The sequence below is a fragment of the Hyposmocoma kahamanoa genome, unplaced genomic scaffold (assembly GCF_003589595.1).
Source record: "Hyposmocoma kahamanoa isolate Upper Pololo Valley unplaced genomic scaffold, ASM358959v1 202, whole genome shotgun sequence".
NCBI classification, from domain to species: Eukaryota; Metazoa; Arthropoda; class Insecta; order Lepidoptera; family Cosmopterigidae; genus Hyposmocoma; species Hyposmocoma kahamanoa.
The window spans coordinates 16073895-16099648 of NW_020653726.1; the positions used below are offsets into that span (position 1 = coordinate 16073895).

The 25754-nt window shown below is 35.5% G+C and overlaps 1 protein-coding gene across 2 annotated transcripts; it reads left to right on the plus strand.

Annotated features, from left to right (window-relative positions):
- Positions 1 to 1053: 1053 nt before the first annotated feature.
- On the plus strand, positions 1054 to 25745 carry LOC113226775 (prolyl 4-hydroxylase subunit alpha-2-like). Of its 2 annotated transcripts, none has more exons than XM_026459514.1 (12): positions 1054 to 1073; positions 16884 to 17029; positions 17476 to 17614; positions 17940 to 17966; positions 18097 to 18284; positions 19082 to 19203; positions 19659 to 19780; positions 20806 to 20956; positions 21957 to 22175; positions 23188 to 23241; positions 23312 to 23477; positions 25234 to 25745. In XM_026459514.1, exons 1-12 carry the CDS (start codon positions 1069 to 1071, stop codon positions 25362 to 25364), a joined length of 1470 nt encoding a protein of 489 aa, XP_026315299.1. In that variant the 5' UTR covers positions 1054 to 1068; the 3' UTR covers positions 25365 to 25745. The 2 variants fall into 2 exon arrangements, with proteins under 2 accessions (XP_026315299.1, XP_026315298.1); XM_026459513.1 differs by lacking the exon at positions 1054 to 1073 and adding an exon at positions 16379 to 16586.
- The last annotated feature ends 9 nt before the right edge of the window (positions 25746 to 25754 follow it).

The window sequence follows — 25754 nt, forward strand, 5'->3', positions numbered from 1 at the left end:
GATTTCAAAATGATTAAAATATAGTGTTACTGTTCAACGTAATCTCATTGCACGATACCTAAATCTGCCGAAGCGATGTCTGAAGATTCAGTTCTAAACCCTGACGGATCCGACACATATATCTTTGGATAAACGTTGTGTCGTCGTATTTCAACTTGGAAGTGTACATAATGAAATGAAATGAAATTTGCTTAAAACATGGTGTGAAAGATGTGTAGATAGATATATAGAATACCTACTAGTATTTATTTGTTTATGTAAGTCAAATTATATGTATTGAAAATGAAAGATTAAGAAATGAAACAAAAAGTGTAAGATTAATGTTAGGTTATAAATAGAATAGAATTCACACTGTATTTTGTAGCTGACTTTATAAAAAGGAGGATGTTCTCAAATCGACTGTTTTTTTGTATGTATGTTACGCGATAACCCGATACTCGATACTACGCTATGAACCTATTTTTTGTTTCTTTTTTTGTTGGAAAGGTACCTTAGTATTGAACCCATTTAAGTTTGAAGAAAATTATCCACCTCAAAGGTTGCAAAATAGAAATAAAAATTCCACGAAATTACAATTATTCTTAACTTGCTCGGTATTGTATTTTATATCAATTTACTACATAATTATGTCATGCAGCCTTCATCCAGCATTAATTCCCGATTCTTAATTTGAATGATTACTCGAATATAATGTTTTTGTTTGTCGACATTTTATTCTACATGGAATTTGGCTAGAGTCTATACTCTAGTCATGCAAATTTGTCTATTCATGCAAATTTGTATTCGGGTGCATTTGGAAATCCGAAGATTGGCGAGGACATTAAGAAAATAGTTGCAAGATAGAAATAAGGTATGATTACAGATGTCTTAGATTTTTTTCCATTCTCTAAGAATCACATTGACGCAGATGTCAGATGTAATTCAAGGCGGAGCAACTGTGTTTGCCGATCCAGAGTTGACAGTAATACCGAAAAAGGGTACAGCTGTATTCTGGCAGAACCTACTTCCATCCGGAGAATTAGATCAAAGAACATTACACGCGGGATGTCCAGTATTATACGGAAGTAAATGGGGTGAGTAAAAACTTTACTCTCTGTAGGTTAATGTTAGAATTATAATTATTTGCATGAATGAAATATTCTTTTCACTTCACTAGCTCCGAAAGGCCTTCTTTCTCTTTTTTCATATATAAATTCGAACTTGACGATGGATTGTGGTGCACCCTTAGACTATAGAAACTAAAGGACATGTTATATTGACATTATCAAAGTCAAAGTCAAAGATTATTTGTTCCATAGATAAAATAAATTTAAACTTGAAAACGTCACATTTAAGCTACTGCTCGTTCACTATGCTGACCTCCCTGAGAAGAACGAGCAAGAAACTCTAGGGATTGCTCTTTTCAAATAAACTTACATGCTGTGGAATATACTTTGAATCAAATTTGTATGGATTCTGGAGCCGTGTCGTCTTTCCATACATCTTTATCTCACACGTAGTCTTCAATTTTGTGATATGGTTTTTCGATCATAATATTTTTAATGTACTTTTAAAACTTCGGAAATGATAAACTTATAATATATGCTCCGGAATCTTATTGTAAAAAGTATACAGTTCCCCATAAAAGAGTTGTTTAACTTGGTTAAATGAAATCGTGGTACCATGAGTTTGGACGTAGCTCTAAGGTTAACATTATGGATATCTTCTTTCTTATTGAAATAATTTATATTTTTACGGGCATATAAAATATTGAGTAAATGTACTGTGATGCCACAGTCATGATACTAGTCTCCTTAAACTTTTCTCTGAGAGAAGCCCGAGAGCTTAGATGGTACACAGAACGAATGCTTGTTTTTGCAATACAAATATGGTTTGAATATCTGCTGCTTTACCCCACATGAGAATCCCGTAGGACGTTATACTATGGAAGTAATAAAAGTAAACTAGTCTAGCAGTACTAACATCGGTAAGCTCACGTATTCCACGGACTGCATATGCAGCGGAGCTTAATCTGCTGGCGAGGGAAGATATATGTGGAAACCATTGAAGTTTACTATCTAAGATCACTTCAAAGGAGACTGCTTTATTAACAAGGTCTAACTTTTCTCCGTTTATTTCTATGCTTGGACTAGTCGATTTTACGTAAGGTAATCCAAATTTAACACATTTTATCTTCTTGGCAGTAAGCAATAAATTGTTTTATTGCATTAAACTAATAAACTACCTTAGAGAGGGTATCATTAATATGGTCATAGTTAATGTCATCTGCCTGTTTTAAAAATCAAGGATGTGTCATCAGCAAACAACACTATTTCGCAATGGTACTTAATAAAGAATGGCAGATCATTAATATAAATCAGAAATAAGAAAGGTCCAAGTATTGAGCCCTGCGGAACACCCATTTTTACCGGAGAACCCAAAGAAGTCACTTCATTTATGTCTACTTTCTGAATTCTACCGTTGAGAAGTGACGAGACAAGTTTCGACGCCTTGCCATTTACACCGTAATGTTCCAGCTTCCTAATAAGAGTAATATGATCAACGCAATCAAATGCCTTTGAGAGGTCACAGAAAACACCAATAGCGTTCTGGGACCTTTCCCAAGCATCAAAGGTGTGTTTTAGTAACTCTACCCCCGCATCGCTAGTCGATCTACCACTAGTAATCCCGTATTGTTCACTATGAAAAATATGATTCCTACCGAAATATATAAAGCAGACGTTATATGTATATGATGCATTTAGACCTTAGACTATGGAAACCGAAGGACATGTTATATTGACATATATAACTCTGACGTTATATGTATATGATGCATTTAGACATTGAAAACATAAACATTTTATTGTCTTTGTTTAACTACTGCGTGCCGTCGTAAGCCAAAGGAGATAGCACTACATTGATTTATGTCAAACACGGGAATCGAAAATACGTAACGTCATCTTAAATGCTAACTGTCCTCATTTTGCCATTTTTGGAGTACCCTTTGATAACCGTTTCCGGTTGTCAAAGGGAAGTACATCAAATGTGAAAACCAATGTTTGGCCAAATGTTTTAGTGAATTATTCGCATTAATTTCAATGAAATGGACGAAAATATTGACAGTGAGAACAATTAAGTACTGATTAAAATGCGTCGCTGCGGCATTAAGGGGTGTGGCAGTAGAAAAGGTGAAAATCAATACAATGTTACATCACACCGGCATGCGTTATGTTTTTGTCTATAAATCATGCAATAGCCCAAATATCTCATGTAATTAGACTCATTTAAGTAGCTTATTCATAAGTCTTGCCGAATTTTGCTTTTTATTCGAAGGTTACTTTAGATTGCCTGTTTGTTAGTATATTTTGAAGATTGTTGATAACGATTATTTTGAGAAAGTGTTGTTCTTGTAAGCAGACATATTATCGTCTTGTTTTGCGTCGCGAATTTTCGGCTGTGTTCTCTCCGGGATTAGGTACATGCACAAAAAATTATCGTTGCACTTGACCGATAAAACACCTGTTTTTATTAAAGCTCTGCGAGAACCAGTGGAGAACGAGCTCCGACGACTCGAGGCGGAGGGTACGATTAATAAATTTGATCATTCGGATTACGGTACGCCTATCGTACCAGTGATAAAAACATCGAGAGATATACGCATTTGTGGAGATTACAAAGCCACCGTTAATTCAAAATTAGTGCGCGAACCGTACCCACTACCCCGAATCGAGGAGCTATTTGCGTAGTTAACTGGAGGGGAACAATTTTCAAAAATCGATCTCACGAACGCGTACCAACAATTAGAGTTGCATGAGACATCACAAGCGTATACAGCCATTACCACCCATACTTGGACGTTTGTTTATAAACGTTCGCCGTTTGGGTAGACATGTATTCCAGAAAAAAATCAGAAATTCCTGGAAGAAACTTTGAAGGGATTACGAGGAGTAACGTGTTACTTAGACGATATAGCGGTGACGGGACGTAATAAAGACGAACATATCGAGAATTTAAAAGCGTTATTTGGGCGTTTGCGTGAGATTGGTTTGAGAATCAAATTAGAAAAATGTTCCTTTATGCAGAATAGCATAAATTATGTTGGCTACATCATAGACAAAGAAGGTTTACATTCGGACCCAACAAAAATCGAAGCAATTGTGAATGTTCCGGCACCGAAAGATATTACGCAATTACGATCCTTTCTCGGCCTAATAAATTATTAAATTAAGTACAATTTTACACCCGTTGCATCAATTATTGCGTAAAAATACAAGTTGAGTTTGGACGGCGGAATGTGATAAGGCTTTCGGGTAAATACAAAAACAAATATTAAGTAAAAAAAACTCCTTGTACATTACGACCCAAAGTTACCTTTGGTGTTGGCGGTTGACAGTAGTTCTTATGGCAATTGTTGTGTGTTGTCGCATCGATATCCGAATGGTGAAGAAAAACCGATTTACTTCGCGTCGCGAACTTTAAACACGGCAGAAACGGCTTACAGTTAGCTGGATAAAGAGGCCTTAGCAATTTTTTATGGTGTGGTGAAACATCATCTATATTTATGTGGTCGTCACTTTATTATTAAAACAAGCCATTAACGTTTATTTTTAGACCAAAATCAGGGCTGCCACAAACGACTGCTAGCCGTTTACAAAGGTTACGTTAAGATTAGCAGCGTACGATTATGATATTGAGTTTGTTAACGCACTACACACTATCCCGTTTACCGTTACTACGAGAACGAAAAGGCGATGAGCACGAAGTGACATCGTATGTAAATTACGTTGAAGATTCATTTCCAATTAGCGCAAAAGAAGTGGCGGAAAAAACCCAGACTGGTATAGTATTAAAAAAATACATGATAATATAATTATTAACGGATGGCTGCATACCGTAACAAATGAAGAAGAAAAACTCGTCCTCGTCCGTGGCAACGCATACATATCTAGTTTGCAGAATTCCAAGGGAAACATTCTTTAGTGACTTTAGACGCGCATAGTAAATAGATCGAGGTACAAAAGATGAGCACAACGAATGCCGGGGCAACCATATTAAAATTGAGAGAGCTGTTTGGTCGTTTTGAGCTACTAACCCAGGTAGCGACGAGAGGCCGCCGTTTGCGTCACACGAATTTAGTGAATTTATGCACAAAAATCTGATAACACATACAATTACGAGTTATAGACCCGCAGATAGATGAGCGGCCGAGAATTCAGTGAAATTGGTTAAAAGAGAGATGAAAAAGGCGTTGTATGAGGGAGTTGACATTTCAATTCATTCAAATTTTCGTTTTATTTCAACACCGTAACTGCGAGCATGGCTGGCGTAGCATCGGCTGAAGCAATATGTTAGGCAGGAGACTACGCACACGCCTCGACGCGGTGCGTCCGGGAGAGGCTCGCGAGCGCCGTGAATAAGAGCGCGTGAGACGTTTGTATCTAGGAGTTGAGCGCAACGCACAACTAGGAGAGGAAGTGTTGGCTCGAGACTATCGCGCCAGAACACCCAAATGGGCACCCGCCACAGTGCCGCGTCAAGCACCACTGACGTATCAGGTACGCCTTTTGGACGGGCAAGTTTGTTGGAATCGCCATATCGGTCAGATGTTGCCGCAAAGGAGATCGAGTACACTCTATTCCTTAATTGAAACACAAACGCACAGTCAAGATTATACGATGGACGACACACAAGAACAAGAAACCACACTGGATAATACGTATGAACAGAACACCTTGACGGAAATATGGGAAACGATAGTAGCCTGGAATATTTCAGCGGGAATGAAGGGTCGCTATCGAAACTACCAGAGACATATTTAACCTCTCGCCTGACAGCGTACTCGAAGAATTAAATGTAGAGCTAGAAACCATAAAATTCAAAGATTAAAAAAGCAAGTAATAAAAAAATACCCAAAATAAAAATATATAGTGTTAAGATTTTACATTTTTATACTTTTCTTTTACACCCCCTGTAAGACAGTTAAGTAATTTCTCTCCTAGTCTTATCTCGTATTTTAAGAAACTTTCACAAGGTATATTGTTATTCATGTGTATCGAACAAAAATCTACTTGCGTGTAATTATATATTGTTTAGTCCCAGTATAATTGTGATTGATAGTTTTTCTAGTTTTTAGTCTAAGTGAACAAAATATGTTTTTATTAAAGTTTTTTATTTAAAAAAAAACATGCTAAGTCAGTACGGCAAGTAAACTTTGTTTTAAGTATTTCTTTATTTAAGGGTGGAGGTGTTGGGTATAAATTATTATATTATTTATATGCCAGTTACGATACGGAGTCGTTCGTTTCCATGTCGCTTTTCCCGTAATTCCCTAAATGTCCATCTGCCTGGAGGAGCCACAGTAGGCAGTGCTATCGCGACTCTTACGATTTCAATAATTGAATTTTGGTAATATATATATCACGTTACATGTTGCGTTATGTGTATAAATGTGGTATTTTATTAGTTTTTACGTAACAAGTATATAGAGGTTTGACTGCTTCCGTGACCGAACGGTTACCATGCCGGGCAGTCCGGAAGTCCCAGGTTCGATTCCCGGGCCGGGAGAAATATTAGTATGACCCACATTTATTTCTCTCGTGAGTTTGGGTGTAATTTGTGGTTGTGTATGTGTGTCCATGGCACCCGCGACACAGGGTTTCCCTAGTGCGTGGCTATGTTGAGTGTGTGTGTTATTTATTTATTTTAATTATTTATAGAGGTACATTTTGGGTCATCGGGAAGTAATATCGTAGAGTATAGTTACGTCGTATGTAACATGTACCCTCTCTTACAGTGAGCAATATATGGATTAGAGAAGCTGGGCAAGAGCTAACGCGGCCGTGTCCTATTACAAACGAGATAAAAGTTTCAAAAGATCTGCATTATTATCTACATAAATATGTAATAGCTGTCGCCCGTCGGTTCGCTGCCATTATTGCATTATTTAGTACTAATCATTAATATTAACAAACAAATTACTCAAACACATTCACACGAGATAATAAACACGCTCACATATTTTTGAAAAAAACACCTCCAATCACACTTCACAGCAAAAAGGTCGTTAGGTTCCTTTTCAATACACCTCAGTGTGTCTATTTGTCTATGCTACCTAGTAATTACTAATATAATTAACAATCTTTGTAAAAAGCTATTAATTGAAACCTTTCTCTATATGAATGTGATATATGAAAAAGATATTATAAAAATATCACCAAATTTTTTTTTTTTTCGTTTTGCATTAAATAACATTGACTCTATCTCTGTATCGGAATCCGCTATTTGTGATTAGGAAAATTGTGTTCCATCTAATTTCACTTGTAATCAATTTTCGAAGGTCTTGAATCAAAATATTAGAACTATTTTTAAAAATATAGCAGGTTTTCATACGGTACTGGACAAAGGTTCGACGGGGAACCTTAACGGAATGCTGGCTGCGTAGTAATGATAACGTACCAAATCTGGAACGCTATAACACGTACAAAACTAGTGCTAACATTACACAAAATGAGGGTGCAATGCTGTACGTCCTTAAAAGCATTAACTTCACTGTAGTTGATTTCTTTCTTGGTCGCTAATGGTCTCCAGATTAAAATAGATCACGATACCATGTTATTTCGATGTATCGTCCTCCAAGTTATAAAGATATAACGAACTTTTTAAAATCTCTGAATATAGTTTTACTAGGAATATCACAATTCAACAACATTATACTCACCGGGGACATCAACATTAATATTATCGATCAGTATCACGATTCTGAATTTGTTGGCATCATTCGATCTATTGCCTGCACATACCTTTTCAACTCAACTAAATTCCTGTCTTGACCATATCATGCTTAAAACAATATTATACAATATTGCCTGCTAAATCGTGTGTGCGCACTCTGCGCTCACTGACCATGAAACTGTAATATTGTTTCTTGCAAAGAAAATGGCTAAAATGATAACTCAAAGAATTTCAGTACGCGTCAATCGAGAACAGCTAAATCTAGAACTAAGGCGACTCGACTTCAGTCAAGTCTAGCACGGGTAATAGATGCAAATTCTAAAATTGCTAAAGTACCTAACCGAAAAAAGACTATAAAGCCTTGGATTACACCGGGGCTACTGCGTTGCATACGACCCAGAGATAGCATGCATAAGAAACTTAAAAAAATCACCTAATAACACAATTCTGAAAACTAGGTACAGGAATTTTTGTAACTCCTTGCTAAGAAAACTGAAAAGAGAATATGGAAAAAATGAGATCAATAACAAACATTTATGGGAAGCTACAAACAATATAACAAATAGGGTACAAAAGAAAGGCAACACATCTCATTTACTTACCATTTCTAATACTCCTGAACAATCTGTAAATTCAGTTAATGAGTTCTTCAGTGACATTGGCAGGAGCCTTGCAGAAAAGGTGACAAATGGGTTCTTACAATTACAATCTATTACAACTACTAAGCGGAATGTTCACTCAATGGTTATGTTGCAAATGGATGAGGAAGAGGTGGAGAGATTGATTCTATAACTTCCTGATAGCTGTGCTGTGGGATGGGACAAGATATTTATTAAGTTCCTCAAAACCCATATAGATGTGATTGTAACTCCTCTAACATTTGTCTGGAACCTGGCCCTATCTCAAGGCGTGGTCCCCAGGGTATTCAAGAAGTCTATTATCCGTCCGGTATACAAGGGTAGAGACAGAAAGAGTGTCAATAATTACAGACCTATAGCTGTTTTGCCTGCCCTTTTCAAAATACTTGAACGAATCATGAACGGCAGACTTGTTGACTTCTTGGATAAGCATAACATATTGTCTTCTTCACAATATGGGTTTCGTTCCAGGAGGTCTACATCTGATGCAGTTCATGATGTAACGAACTACATTGTTACAAAAATGGATAGTGGGGAAAAAGTCTTAGATATATTTGTAGACCTAGCTAAGGCCTTTGACACGGTTTCTATCACCATCCTAATCCAGAAGTTGGAAGCGTCAGGAATTAGAGGGACGCAGTTGAAACTCTTTGAAGACTATCTCAGTGACCGCTCCCATTGTGTTAGGATAAATGAGTTTGTTAGTGATGAACGATATATAACTTATGGCGTTTTTCAAGGTAGCGTTATTGGACCGACACTTTTCCTCATTTATATTAATGATTTGGGTATGCTGCCACTCTCAAACGGCTAAATTGTTACTTTCGCTGATGATACTGCTCTCCTGATCAGTGCTTGAAGTCTTTGCTAGAGCACAAACTGGTTTTAACTTAGTTACAAAATATAGTTATTGCTCTATGTTTTGCCATTGAATGCGGACAAAACTAAATTCATTTCCTTAACCATAAAAAACGAGACACCTTCCCTTTCTCAAGTTCCGTATTGTATTGTGACTCACTCGTGTTCTGAACCAGACAATCACCTTGCCTCTGTACTCGAATTCAGGAAACTGAAGGTCTACTTTGCCCTGGTCCAATCTTTGCTAACGTATTGCATTACCTCGTGGAGCGGTGCAGCAAAAACAAATCTCATGGAGTTGGAAAGAACCCAGAGAGCAATCCTTAAGGTGTCCTTTTTACTACCTTTTCAGCATCCCACAGCTCAGCTATACAAGATGGTCAGGGTTTTGCCAGTGCGCCAACATGTCATTCCACACACAATTTTAAAGTAACATATTTCACTAACCTTCAGCCCGTTATTGAATATCGATAAACGACGCCATAAATCTGTTAACCGATTAGACCAGACACTTTTAAAGAAGTTTTCTAATCGATTCTTCTGCTATCTAGGTGGCTACCTCTATAATAATGCAAATAGGTCCTTGTCCATATTCTTTTTAAATAAAAACTCATGCAAAAAGAAAATAACTGATTGGTTACAAGAATTAAATTATGAAGAAACTGAAATGCTACTTACTGCTCCTATATAGTACAATGTGTATTCTTTTAAATTGTTAATGAACTGAGGTACAAAAAACAAAACACAAAAGAAGTACAAATACATAGTGTAACATCTTTCACACAGACACACACTAGCACACATATTCACACACACATACACCGCACCACACCACACAACACGCGCGCGCAAATATACACACACTCGCGCGCGCTCAATGTACTAACCCTATTAACTCTTAGATTCTAGACTTTTATGTATAAATTCTATATTTTTAACTTCTTAAACTTGAATCAGGTAATTTTGAAGTAGTATTTATCTCACTCATGTCTCATTGAGTAAAGCGTATAGTTATTGCGTTAAGGTTACCCATATAAATGTATTCCCGAGGGTTGGAGACCTGGTGACCTGAAATACAGGCTGTGAGCCTAGTTTATACATGAGTATCCCACAATATGTTTATAATTGTATAGTTTGTATTTTAATTATGTTCACTGTAATGTATTGTGGTGAGAAAATTTGGAATTTATTATTATTATTATTATCATCTATTTTAGACTCTCTTATTTATTATGTTATTATTATTATTATTGCTGCATTGATAGTAAAAAGAAAACTACGTGTTTGGCTTTTTGGTCCGGATTATTGTATTTCAACTGTCAGTTTTAAGTTAAAAGGACTGTACTTTGAATTTCTTCACCTCAATGAGGCTTTTACAATATTCTTTTATTTTACCTACTAAAGACATGGTTTATGGACATAAAAAACGATCTGTTTTTGTTTCATTGTACATAGTTTCATTTCTTATTCTAAAAGTGGCGGAAAAAGGAAATAGGGTCAGGTGGGGTAAGAGGAACAGCGGGGGAAGTGGGACTTGAAGACTTAACACATAATCTAAAGGGCAATATTGTCTCTCAGTCGATAAAATAGACAAACAAATTATTTTGAACGTCGAACAAATCCAAAAGGTTTGAACATAACAGTTTTGATTAATGTATTAAACAGTATGGTAAGTTTGATTTGTGTGTTTTTTCTTTTTCATAATATTAAGTGACGGGACGAACAAATCATGCGTCTGATGGCTAAGCTACACGCCTGTAAATAACAGTATCAGAGCCACTCAGAGCCTTAAATCGCAAAGATCTAAGGGACACTGCCATTGCGCCCGTCACCATGAGACATAAGTTGACAAGTCCCACGTGTCCCATTTTAAATTTTAAATTTGAATTGAAAATTTAAAATACAGTAAATAACGACATCTCACCAGGACTGGTAGCTGTAAAGATATCTAACTGGGTGATAAAACTGTCATAGATTTCTCATAGATGATGCTACGATTAAAAAGTCGTTGAAAAATCAAGACGTCGGTTCGAATCCGGCCGGATCGAAGAAATTTTTTCTGAGTGTTCGATCTTTGTATTAATAATTATAACAGACTAGTGGAGTAATTTCACAAAAAATAAATTGAATATCAATTCGATAAAAATTTAAAGTCCCATGTACTGTAATTTCACCAGCACCCTTACTCTTCAAAACCGGAACACAGTAATGCTGACATTACGGCTTGGCGGCACAAATAGGTAAGGTGGCAGTACTTCCCTGAACGAACTCTTTTACAACGAGCTCTACTGCTACTAAAGTGTAGTGTTTACGACATTTTAAAGTTAAAGTGGTTCCACGTGGAACCGAGTACATGGGAATACTGGGATAAATGATTATTTTCGATTTTTTTTTAAACAAATATAATTTGTAATTTAATTACCAATTATTCTAATTACCTACTTATTTTTACAAGACGAATTATTGTGACACTTGACGTGCATAAAATATTTAATCTACACACATATTATAAACTCTCTATAATGTGTTCAAAACCACAAATTACGATCAGCATAAAGGTAAACTGTTTTGTTATAACAAATATCTGTGAAAATGTTATTATTGCTTCATAATAACATCGAATTCGATATTATTACATTCAAATTTCGAACATCTCTAAAAAACAAAATGATTCGATCTCAATTCTAATATCTGTCGAGATGAAGTTTTATTCGAAATGAAATGTCAATAGCAAACAATTTTGACAATTTCACACGTTTTTTGACGTTAGAGGATGACTTTGATATCGAACGATATTATAGTTGGAACCGATTCTAGTTTGTCTATGAATTGAAAATAAAATTGATCGCAACTACGGTTGTGTGACATGCGTGAGAAAGTTTTTAATTTGCCGCCATTTCGCCAGTCGTAACATGCGGTTCCTGAACACATCACAGAGTGCTTATAATATCGTTAGTTGTAGGATCATTTCACGTAACGGCCAAAAGTAAATTTTTCAGGAGAGACTAAAAACCATTTTTTTTTAAGGAAAATTGCTATAAATTTTATTTGTTTTCATCTTATTGGTATGAAGTTTGAACAAAGTTTCTTGCAATTGTAAGGACCTTTAACCCAATCTAATTGCATAAATCTAGAGCTGATAGTTTCAAAAATAGCATGCCGCTTACGTTATTTTTTTCTTATTCCAAATACGTTAAACGCTATATACAGCATTTTATAACATTGAATGTTGACTATGGCGTAACTGACAAAATATATTATAATTTTTAACGTATCTCAAACGACATTTATGAATTGTGACTTGCACTATATACCAATTTTAAGTTTTTATTAGGCATAGTTGGAGCCGTAAATATTTGTCCAGTAATTATTTGCCAAACAGTAAAATCGGCATGGTCTAAGACTTTAACTTCTTATAGCGCGAAAACCTCCGCGCGGTAAGTATGAATGTAGCCCATTGTTTAGGACTCCACACAATAAGGTTTACTATCTATCGTTCGATGACACTATGCATGGAGTCAACAGGCATGTATATAGATAGTTCACTTGAATCACTTAGTCAATCACAAAGTACCTAACTGTCAAATATGTATAGAAAAATATCATAGTTTAGGTGTATATTCACGTTAAAGAAATGTAATTAGAAAACAATTATTTTATTTACGAATCAGTATGAAACTAAGGTTTATATCTAAAATTGTTTTAGATAAGTATTTTTTGGGTTTAAAATATTACTAGGTAAGTAAATTCCATTTCCATTTAAAATATCCTGTTTCGAAATTTTTATTACACGTTTGAGTAAGAAGTTACTGTAATAACGTAAAAATATTAATGTAAGGTCCATTTCTTGTAAAAAAAGTGCGATATTAGTTAAAGTAACTAATAATTATTTGTTGTATGTAACTGTGAGTTTAATGTAAGAAAGAAAAGTCTTAGCGATTACTGTATTACAACAAAATGTTTTTGTAGGCTTAGTCGTTACGTTAATTTAGTAAGACTCAAGTTGCTTATAAATGTATCATACACTAAATTTTTGTGATTATAGAACCAATGAATCTTCATTTTTTTGTAAGGTAAACGCAATTTTTTTTTCAAGGTTTTATTGTTTTAACAGCACCATTCGATTGGGCGCAAAATTTTCTATCGAACTATATGTACAATTCATTTTCGCCCATTTGGTGGTTACGTTAATTAATCCTACAACTGAGGATATGTGTGTAGATAAAGCAGTGTATGTAACTGCACTTAATTAGGCATTAAAAGACTCGTGTGATGTTTAAACCCACACTCCTATTTTAATGCCTTTCATTATGTAACAGTCACATAAACTACTAATCATTAACACACAGGCACATCTTAATATCACATTGTTTTAACAAATACCTAGATCAAGTTTATAATAGTTTGTTTCATACTTTGACTGACTATTTGAAACATTGTATAGAATACGGAGGTATTCTGTAGAATACTGGAATACATACATTGCTGGTGATATATACAGGGTGTTTGTGTGTCGAGATCAACTCCAAGACTTATTGTGCACGTGTATATGGTAATTGTGAGTACAGTACATGTACAAACATGTTGTTTCATTCGACTGCTTAGAAAAAATAATTTTCTACCTCAACTTGGTTTGTAGGTAGGTAGATATCTGCATAAATGGCATCAAAAGAAAGAGTAATAATCAGGGATGTTTTTAAAAACGTTTGAACAAAAAATTCACCCTCCTGTTTTTTAAATGTCGTCAAAAATCCGGTTTTGTTAATTATTAAAAAATTTTCGTAAATTTCAAACGTCTGTAAATAAAATTTCACATAACACGGATGCTTAGAATAGTTTTATCAGATTGCGTACATTATTACATGCGTACTTTATTAAAATTAAAATAAAAAGATTTATTATTTAATGTGCTCATTACTAGCAAGCAAATGACTTTTATATTATCGGTTTTTCCCATAGACCACATAAATACCAGTAATAGACTGGTTAGTGGGCGGGGTCCAAGTTACCTAGCTTAAGAACCGACGTTCATATGAATGTCAACAGCGCGTCAGTCGTCGTTCAAATGTGATACATGATTATTTTTGGAAAAAATAGAAATATGCCGTGTTGCATAAGAAGCCAAAGTTTAAAAAATACTCCGGTTCATTTCATCGGTAAGTACTAAAACTCTGTATTTTCAAATATTTTGAACAATACAATACTATAATTTCGAAACAAAACTATTTTCTTGCAACCCGGTAATAACAATGTACATTGGTTGCTAGCCATCGCCGCCATCAAAAGAACAATTCGAATGACGCTCAATGATTTGTTTGCACTAGCGTCGTATTACACTTGGTACTGGGTCCGCGTGTTTTAATCAAATTATCGATATGTAGAATCTCTGTATTTAGAAACCCGGTTTTGGTATCAAGATTTTTTTTATAATAGCGTTGCCATTGTGTAAACATAAACATAAATAAGTACCTGTAATATTTAAAAGCTAACAATTTTGATTACTTAAATGTTTGGCACCAACACTCGCAATAGTTTTTTTTAAATTTTCAATTTAAGTAAAAACGATATATTAATGAAAAAAAAAAAAAGAAAATATGGATAGAAGAGGTACAGTATCGATAATTTTACATTGCACGTAAGCTCGTGGAGTATCAAATGAAAAGTTTATGAGATTGGAGATTTTCTTTCCCTTATCTACTTGATTCCTATCTCCCTACTTGCTTATTATACGTCTCCTTCATCTGTTTGAGTTCTAAGTTTTATCACAGGCATGATTTACATTTGCAGTTTTTGTTTTGATTTTTTTTAGTTTCCCGCCGGATCCCTTTTAAGGAGAAATGGGCTGAAGCAACAGGCAGTAAAAACTGGGTACCTACTAAGAACCATTTGCTATAGGCATTTTATGATATCACATTAAATTATATACATACGAATAACAACCGAAAAATTCATTAAGAAATAAATCATTTGGTTAATCAGGTAATATATGACATGAAAGTCAGAGTCGTGTTCACAAATTATAGACCACATCTAAATGTGAAAACATTTCTGAAGTATTGTCAGTTATTTTTCGTCAAGTTTTAATGAAACAAATGATCTTCATTTTGTTGACAAGCTCGTCGACGCTATAATAATACTTCAGAATATACGCACGCTATAGGTGTAGTCATGTTCAGCCAGTTCTGAAAGAGGTAATTGTTGAACAAATATATCATTTTCAATAAAGATTTTTATGATGACTGTGTTTTAATATTTCAACCCTTCCAGTGATCGGCTTGACTTGAAATCTAGTAGGTTAATGAAAGTACGATGACAGTATAATAAATCATTATTACTGTGATTGTAGCATATAGCTACGTATATGCACACACCTGCGTAACTAATATCAATTAATATTTGCGTATAGTAAAACCTTATGCGTATTTGGTAACAAATGTTTGCGTATAAAAGTTAGTTACGCTAGTTCTCGAAGAAATTGCTTAAATGCCTTTCTATATACTCCGTGACTAACCCTATTTATAGCAAGTATACAGCAACGCCTCGTTCAATATTCCGCTAGTTATGAAACATAATGTCGATATCAATTAAATGTGACATCCCTATCTGTAGATTGTCAACTTTTTGCTTTTGTTCCAAGAAGTTTATGTTCATAGGATTCTTGGCTTTGGTGACTAGTAATAATAAAACCTGTTCCTAATCCAAATAAGTTCCAATTTTTTTTTTACCAAAAGTTTTTTATTTTGGTAATTTACAACCATTAAAAATTATGTTATCTTAGTACTATGTAAAATTATGTTTTCAAACGTGTGCGTGTGGCGACACCGGTTTTGATAGAAATGTTGCTTGATGCCATTTCCATTCTTTTCTTTCTTCCGTGCTTTTCCTCAAAAAATTTGTAATTTAGGTAAAAATTTTTTTTTTATTTCATCTATGACAACCATGCCCGAAGTGCTTCTAAATACTAGCTGCAGCTTAAAATTTTCACCCATCTTACAAACACCCTGTATACATAATCAATTAAGTACCGGATAATCAATTAATTTTCGATCAATTTGTTACCATGGTGTATAAGACAACATTGTTCAAGCAATTTTTAATGAATTGCGGGATTGTATAAATCCTTAACGGCTCGCGATAATGATAAAAAACCTATAAAATTGGAATTGGTCGTATTGTTACCAAAGTCAAAGCGATTGTAAATATGGTCAAGTTGCACGTATTGAACGTTGCACTCTTTATTTTTATCAATTCATGTAGTGGTGAACTTTACAGTTCAGTGGAGCAAATACGAATGTTACTTAAAACGCAAAAAAGTGTAATTGATAGTCTTGTGAAATATGTTAATTCGGAAGAGAAAAGGCTAAAAATTGTAAAAAGGTATTTTGTTTTTTTTTTAATGTTTTCGTGATACCCTGTGACAAGACGAACCAGTCGAGCGCATATGGTGGTAAGCGACATGCTTTAATCGCAAAATTCCGAGGGGCACTGCCACTGGCACTGTCACCCTGAGATGTAAGTTGATAAGTCCCAGCACCCTCACCCTTCCAAACTGGAACGCAGAAATAGGTAAGGTGGCAGTACTTCACTGGACGGAGACCTTTCACAAGGAGCTCTACTGCTACTAAAAATGTGTTTCAAATTGTGAAATTTATCTTGTGACGCGAATGCTTACAGGTATTTAAACATTTTCACAACTGAACACGCCAAAGCAAGTCGTGAAGTAGAAAATTATTTAGCAAACCCGATCAACGCATACACACTAATAAAAAGGTTGTCTACCGATTTTGATTATTTAAAAATGGTGGCATCAATAGCGACAGGTAAATAAACTATTTTGTAATTTTATTTTAACAAGAAAAGAAGAGGTTCTCTATTCGTCTGTATTTTATTTCTTTTTTGTGTGTTTGTTACGCGATTGCTCCGTCATTTGTGAATCTATTTCGATGGTTTTTTTTAAAAGGAGGTACCTACCCCAGTAGTAGTTCTCTTCAAATTTGAATAAAATAGTCCATTTCTAAGCATGGCAAATTAAGGGATGAATCCGGTTTATTGTTGCTCACCCAATTTCCGTTAAGGGATTTCAATAGAACTTGGCACCTAGATGTAATTCCAATGCTAATAAAGTACAGCGAAAACTAAAAGGCCAACTTCTCAGGTCGGTTTTTTTATGTAACAAAGGTGTAATTACATTCATAGCGATTTGTAATTTTATTCATTAGCGAATAATCAATTTCTCGAATATTTTTTTAATTGTTGACATTTTCAGATTATGAATTTGACTCAAAACTGTTGTATCCTACTGAAAAAGATACGGCCGGAGCAGCTCTGGGTATAGCGCGATTACAAGATACATACAAATTAAATGTCACACGTCTCGCCGGAGGAAAACTCAATGCTCGATTAGGGTACGTAAACATTTTCTCATAAAAATTAACTAAGATCAGGGTCCCAAGTCTGCTGATTCGAACCAATGTCTTTCAGCAAACTGTGCCAGACGCCAACTAAGCACGGTTTGCTGGAAGACGTTGGTTTGAATCCAGACGGATTGAAGGAATTTTTTGTAAATATTCGATCTTTTTAATAATAATTATAACAAACTAATGGAGTAATTTCATAAAATAATTGAATGTGATGGTAGTTAAACATTGTGTCATTCAATGAACTTAAAAATCACTGTACAGTTGTGTCCCTAGTTTCGTAACAGGGTTAAATTTCTTTATCATTTTTCAGAAACAAAAAGCACATGTCAAAAACATTGTAAGTTTTTGTTTATTTATTGATTATATTATTGACTGCCTTGAATTTTGTTTTTTTACTGGATTATTATAACTAGTTAATTACCATTAAATAAATATATAAATAAAAAGTAAACATTGTGTAATTTCAGCTCTCCAATGACAGCAAGCGATTGTTTCAACTTAGCTCTGAAGCTGTACAAGCATGAAGATTATCAGATAGCAGTCCACTGGTTCATTGAGGCACTTGAAAAATTCAGTAATGAAGATCGAGTTGTGAACCCTTTCTCCGCTGCAGACATCATGTCACACATCGCCAAATGTTACCATTATTCGAAGAGTTAGTTTGGGTTTTGCTATTTTATCAACTACATAGGGTGGTAAACGTATTCAACTACAGCTAGCTTTTCAATGCAATCTTTCAAACTGTCTGAAGTCGTAACACGATAAAGTGTACCATTCAACTAAACAAATTACTTGGCTTTTTTATGATATCAAGTGACAGGACGGACAAATCGTGCGCCTCATGGTAAGCTACACGCCTGTCCATGACAGTTGCATTGCTACTCAGAACTTTAAATCGCAACAATTTGTGGGGCACTACCACTGCGCCCGTTACTCTGAGACATAAGGTGACAATTCTCATGTGCCTGTAATTTCACCAGCACCCTTAAGCCCTCCAAAACCGGAACACAGTAATGCTGATGTTACTGCTTGGCAAAAATAGGTAAGGTGGCAGTACTTCCCTGAACAAATTGTTTCACAAGGAGTTTTGCTGCTAATACTTTGCAGTATTGCATTTTGGTTTGGAAGAGCAAAGGTGTTGATGGATTGCAGAATCATGGGACATGTCAACTTTACATCGCAGCGTGACGTCAGTGCCTCTCAGATTTTTCCAAATTTAAATGGTACTGCAACTGTTATGGGTAGACGTGTTCAGGCATACGACCTGTTCGTTTCGTCACCAAAAAAAAGATTTCATGACCTTGGAAACGTGTCGAATGTAAACATATAAATATCCGTACGTCCATAAAACATTTTAGTTCAGATTTCTTTGTTTCAAAGAATGGCATTCTTTAATGGATTTATAAATAACTACTAATGTACTTAGACAATTATATTTACTTTTGTTAACAGATGAAAGTGATGCCTTAGCATGGGTAAACAAGATATCCCAAGTAAATCCACGTGAAGTCGATGACGATCCCATTCTGCGTTACTATTCACAAGGCGTTCTTGATAAAGAAATGTTGCCTGAGGTGATTATAATTAATTTATTAATACAAATTAGTTTCACGCGGGAATTACAACGACAATCTTAATTTAGTGTGTAATAAATGACATCTCTTGTCAACTTCTGGTAGCTATAAAGGTCTCTAGCTGAGTGAAGAAAATCTTTCATAGATTTGTCACAGATGGCGCTACTCTAAGCCGTTAAAACCAAATAACAAAGATCTGTAACAAACGCATATAGTAATTCGAAAGGTCTGCTGACTCGATCTGTATAGTTCAGTTGGTAGAGTGGTCGCCCTGGTATGGCATAGATGCAGGTTCGGGTTCTGTCAAATTAAACGTTTTTTGTGTTCGATCTTCGTATTAATAAAATTTAACTTATGTTTTACAATTAGCTAGAAGTAAAATAGGATATTTTGTTAATATTTGATACTCGTGTGTATAAAAAACCCTCCCGTATCACTAGATTTTAAAATTCTAGGATAACCGTCATTCAAAAGAGGTAGATAGTTGGCGAAAAATCAGAGTATCGGCAAGTGCATGGAAAATGTTCGCAGAACTGTGTCGAAGCGAAATTGACGTCCCAACCCAAATTGCACGCAAGTAAGTCATATTAGTTCAGAGATGTTTATATCACTTCATTTGTTTTGGAATGTTCTATAATAAAGTAGAAGATGCCCCTCGATATCACATTCCTCAAAATAAAAACAACCTTATACAAACAACCTCTAAATTGAAGATACTTAGTTCGGGCCTCGTCCTATGTCAGTTAATATCTGTAATAAAATATCTGAATATTTAATTATAAAAAATGACCGACCTCAAAAGTTCGTGGAATTCACCTATTTGCCAAGTTTTATTGAAATCGGTTATTGGAAAGTACGCGAAACTGGATTCCTCGCCTAGTTTGCCACTAGTTTATTTCCTTCAAATTTAAATGTAATAATACTGAGGTACTCTCCTTCCAATAAAAAAATAGTCATCAAAATCGGTCCACAAATGCAAATGTTCAAAATGAGTTATCGCGTAACATACCTACAAACAAAAAAGTCGAATTGAGAACTTCCTTCTTTTTTAGAATCGGTTAAAATCGGAACTAAAAATAAATAAAAAAATATTAATTTCTAAAAGTTAACGAGTATTTCCGGGATAAACTAAAATTTTATGTCTGACCATTGACTTACAATTATATGGACGTCGGGTCCGCGCTAAAAAGTGTCCGAACTTATAGGGCGTTAAAATCGTATACAGAGCGTCATTCACGCTCTAGTCTACGTTTGTTCGACTGACTGCGAAGCAAGCAAAATTAGACAGTACTGCGATGACATTACAATTTAAATTCAACGTTTTAGCTTTTTCATATTCCTTTACATGTCACTACGTTTAAATAGGTTGACTTGGGACATTTTTTTCGTGGTTTTTGTATTAGACCCGTGTCGTCCATTTATTTGTAAGTCAATGTGTCTGACCCTCTTCCTTCTATGATGCGATGCCTGTCAATTTCAAGGTGCATGTGTTCGTAAAGTGCATAAGAATATTCTGATGACAACTCATGTACAGCGTAAATAAAACTGTTTCTGTTAACTATAGGTAGTTACTACAACATCGAATTTTGTCTGGTTTTGAAGGTTACATTGCTTCTACCTAAGAAGAAATGCCTTCCTTCAATTAGCGCCCATAAAAACGGAGCAGCTACTCCAGAAACCCGATGTTTTTCTTTTTCACGACGTTCTAAATCAAAACGAAATCGATGCCATTAAAAAGACTGTTGGACATCGGGTAAGAAATACTAAGATAATTACAACGGGGACAGTGCAATTACGCGTAACTAGCAGTGGATTATGAGTGTGATATATGGGAATCTATTGTTGTCAGTCCGTAGACAACATAAATTAATGCTTACGCGCAAAAATGAACGTAGCCATTGAAATAACAAAGTAATAACGTTAAATCCCTCTCCTGTAAAATTTCGTTTAGTGCAGATACGCAATCTTTACCAAAGCTATATACGCGGATTTACACTATCCCCGACGTTATACCACTAATGCTGTCGCTTATTTTGGTATACAGGTTCTAGAGCTTGCAATTTTTGCTGGATTTTTATTGTATTTTCTTACCTAATAGCAATAAATAGTACTTTATTTGACTGTTACACAGATTTAAACATCACACAAGTATTTTAATGCCTCATTATGTACAGTTACATACACTGCTATATCTATACACATATTATAAGCTCTTTATGATATGTTCAGGAATCACACATTACGCCTGGCGAAACGGAGGCAAATAATAACTTTTCTCGCGCATGTCACACAACCGTAGTTTTTATTTAATTCATGCCAAACTAGAGTCGGCCCCAACTAACATATCGTTCGATATCAAGTAACGTGTAAAATTTGTCAAAATTGTTTGCTATTGACATTTCATTTCGAATAAAACTTCATCTCGACAGATATTAGAATTGAGATCGAATCAAATTGTTTTATTTTTCAGAGATGTTCGAAATTTTAATGTAATAATAAAATCGAATTCGATGTTATTATGAAGCAATAATAACATATAAGGAATTTGTTCTAACAAAACAGTTTATTTATGCTGGTCGTAATTTGAGGTTTTTGACCACATCATAGAGGGTTTATGATACGTGTGTAGATAAATCAATGTTTGTTTTGAAACATCTTGTGACAATGTACATTCATCATACACCTTACAATTACGTAATCACATTATGAGTATCAGTTGACATTTTGTCTCAATTTTTTTATATCTTTTCCAGCTAAAGCGTGCATTGGTATACACTAATAATGAAAAAATACGAACAGAGAGTCGTGTTAGTAAATCAGCATGGTTAGATGATATCGACCACGATGTAATAGCGAGAATGTCACAACGTATAGAAGATTTCACTGGCATGAGTACGACACATGCTGAACAGCTACAAATAGCCAACTATGGTATTGGAGGGCAATACAATCCTCATTATGACTTTGATAAGGTATAAATGTTATATATATGTATATACGATAAGTAATTAACTCTCTAAGAGCATTTAAAAGTATTTGAAGTATCGTCTCAACAATGATGCATTTTGTATATCGTTTAAAATGCAACGTTGCTTCGATATAACGTTGCTTCAGCTGTCCCAAGCACAAGTCATATCACGTACGGAATACTACTGCCACCTATGGGTTGGTTCTGCTAAATACCAACTAGCCACCTTGGATTCATTTGAAAAACCTGCCCAGAGGCTTATAGGTGACAGAATGAATGGAAGCGAAACTGCAGAGCCTTGAACGTCCTCGTAAAGTTGTCTACTTATCGGTATTCATACAGTGTACCACGGAGAATGTGCAGCGGAAATGTGCGATTTCATTCCGCCTTCCCCTTTCTACCATCGTTGGACTAGACATAGGCTAGGCTAGACGCAACCCCTACACTGTATATATTCAAAGTATTCGCACGTGGCGGTGGGACGCATTTATTCGACACGAATTTTAATCGCGTTGCCGCCGCGGAGCGACCGCATGCATCTAACTGTCATGGCAAAATACGCTCTATTTATTTAGCTTTAACGTTTTAACTTAAATGCGATATTATTCAAAAGAATTAAACTGTTATTGCCTAGTAAATAGAATTCAGATTCGCCATTAATGCACATGAAGGCGTGGTAACTGGGCGGTCACCACGCGGCGGCCGCGAGAAAACTTTCGCCTCGTGTAACTGGGCGCTTATGCTTTCACATAATTTATACGGGGAACGGCTATGGAGTGGAATTCCCTGCCTGCAGACTTATTTCTTGAACTCTATAACTTGCGCCCGTTTCAAGGCAAGAGTTAATAGGTATTATTTAGGTGTACATGTTCCTCGTACCTTCTCGACAACTCGTACGCGATACCTCATCGTGACTTTCCATCAGGTGAGATGGCGGACGAATGCGCACTTATTTTTTTATGAAAATAAATTATAAATAAAGTAACGCTGCTTGTTAATAGTAAATATTGTTACAGACGGGTAAACACCACGGCGATCGTGGCAACAGACTAGCTACCGTACTTTTTTATGTAAGTAGACACAATTTATTAGTGCTTAAAAAATCTGAAAGAAAAATTTAATAGCTACTTTTATTCAAAGATGTCAGACGTGGCTTATGGCGGAGCTACGGTTTTCACTAGACTGGGCTTGTCAGTGCCACCTATCAAGGGGAGTGCTCTGTTCTGGACAAATCTACTTTCATCGGGAGATGGAGATAACAGAACTTTGCATGCAGCATGTCCTGTTTTGTATGGAAATAAATGGGGTCAGTCTCTTAGATAACTGTTTTATACTATAATAAAAACGAAATGTTGAAAAACAAGAAAGGTGTTAGATGTGGGTAGTAAAAAATCGTGATACTCATTAAACTTAATAATAGGGGTTAAAGTATGAAATTGCCGATTTGTACTGAAAATCTAAATTGTTTATTTTTTAAATTTTTAACAAATTTATTTAATCAAAATAGTTGCCATTATTATCTATACATTGCTGCCATCTAATGGGAAGGTTATTAATGCCTTTGCGATAGAACTCCGACGATCTAGATTGCACAAACTGTGTGAAAGCATTTTGTACTGCCTCCTGGGAAGAAAACTTCTTGTCACGTAGATAATTGTCCAAATCACGAAAAAAATGGTAGTCCGTTGGAGTAAGGTCTGGTGAATACGGAGGATGACGAATGGTTTCTAACTGCAGTTCCTGAAGGGTCAAAATGGTTTCTCGTGCTGTGTGAGGTCTCGCGTTGTCGTGGAGCAATAATGGTGAAGATCGATTCATGAGTCGGGGCTGTTTTACTGCTAGTTTTGTCAACATGGTTCGGAGTTCGGCACAATAGACATCTGCCGTTATTGCTTGACCAGATCGGAGAAAACTATAGTGAATAACACCATGCTGAGACCACCAAACAGTTACCACAGTTACCTTTTTATTGGTAAGTTTTGCTTTAGGACACTGTTGTGGCATTTGACCTGGGGTCAGCCATTGCATTTTTCTTTTCCGGTTATCATAAAGAATCCACTTTTCATCACATGTTACAATTCGATCCAATATTCCTTCATTTCTGTACCGGTTCAACAAGGCAACACAAGTTTCAACACGCGTTTCTTTCTGCAGATCAGTCAAATCATGAGGCACCCATTTTTCGTATTTTTTTATTTTATTGATTTGACGCAAGTGAGTCAATATTGTGGATAAGGTAACGTTAAACCATGCCGCTAATTCCTGGGTAGTTTGACTAGGATCGGCTTCCACTATCTCTCTTAATTCATCGTTATTCACCTGTGTGGGCGGTCTTCCTCGTGGCTCGTTCTTTAAGTCGAAATTTCCATCACGAAAGCGTTTAAACCAAAATCGCACGGTGCGTTCATTAGTAGACCCCTCTCCAAACGCAGCATTGATATTGCGGGCTGTTTCTGCCGCGTTAGTTCCGCGTCGGAACTCGTATTCAAAAATCACTCGAATTTTCGCAGTATCCATCTTTCTTGTCTAAATTGAATAACAAAAACAATTGAAAGTCGATATTCAAATGTTTCAAATTTAAAAAAAAAAATCACAGAAACCATTTGAAAAAAGTTTCATTCGAAAACCTCAAACCATGAAGATTCTATGAAAATTCAAAGAACCTATTGCAATAAAACGGCAATTTCATACTTTAACCCCTAATATTACATTTATTTAAGCGACCTCTTTAGTCAGCCGCTGGTAGCTGTAAAGGTACCTGGCTGATTGAAGAAAAACTTTCATAGATGTCTCATAGATGGCGTTATGGCAAAAAGCGGTTAAAAACAAGGACCTGCAACAAGCACATAGAGAAGTTCGTAAGGTCTGCTGGTTTGTTCCGTAGCTCAGTTGGGAGAGCGTTCGTCATCCACGAAGGTGCTGGTTTGAGTCCAGCCGGATCGAAGGATTTTTTATTGTGTTCGATCTTATGGAGTTATTTGACAAAACAATTGAATATCATTATGGCACTAAAATATCGTGACATTAAATAAATAACATTTCTAATTAGAAGCGTCTTGCAGTTGCCAATAAATGGATTCACGAAGCTGGTCAAGAACTAACACGCCCGTGTCCTCTTGTACAAGAAACAATGCCAGTACAGTTTTGGAAGAAAAATAATCAACCTAAACAAAACGCTCCGAGAAAGTCTTAGCTTAGCCTTTTGTTCGAACTCTACCTAAACCGTGTGCGTGTGATATATTTTTGTAAATATTTTATATTATCGTGTGTTTTGATGCTACACCCGTTTGTTTTCTATTTCAGTAAACTAATTGATTGAGTTTTTTTTTATCGAGTAACTATAACATTTTCAGTTGACATTCAAACCTTGCTCGCCGTAAGTAAGACGTAAATCACACTTGCGTCATCACTTCACTTTTGTGAAACAACTATTTCTCGGGGTATGTACTATGTACACTCTGATCGGGCGATCGTTTGGTTGTGGAAACTAATAAACTTACAAGTACACATTGATACTATGATCACGATTATTATAATTGTGCTATAAATTGTGTTCATAAATTCGCTACAAAACTTCCTAAAT

Coding starts and splice junctions, on each gene's coding strand:
- LOC113226775 (XM_026459513.1), top strand. CDS start 16,411: ATGGTCAAGTTGCACGTATTGAACGTTGCACTCTTTATTTTTATCAAT. Junction 17,967..18,096: donor AAGCACATGTCAAAAACATT/GTAAGTTTTTGT, acceptor GTGTAATTTCAG/CTCTCCAATGACAGCAAGCG. Junction 20,957..21,956: donor AAAAGACTGTTGGACATCGG/GTAAGAAATACT, acceptor TATCTTTTCCAG/CTAAAGCGTGCATTGGTATA.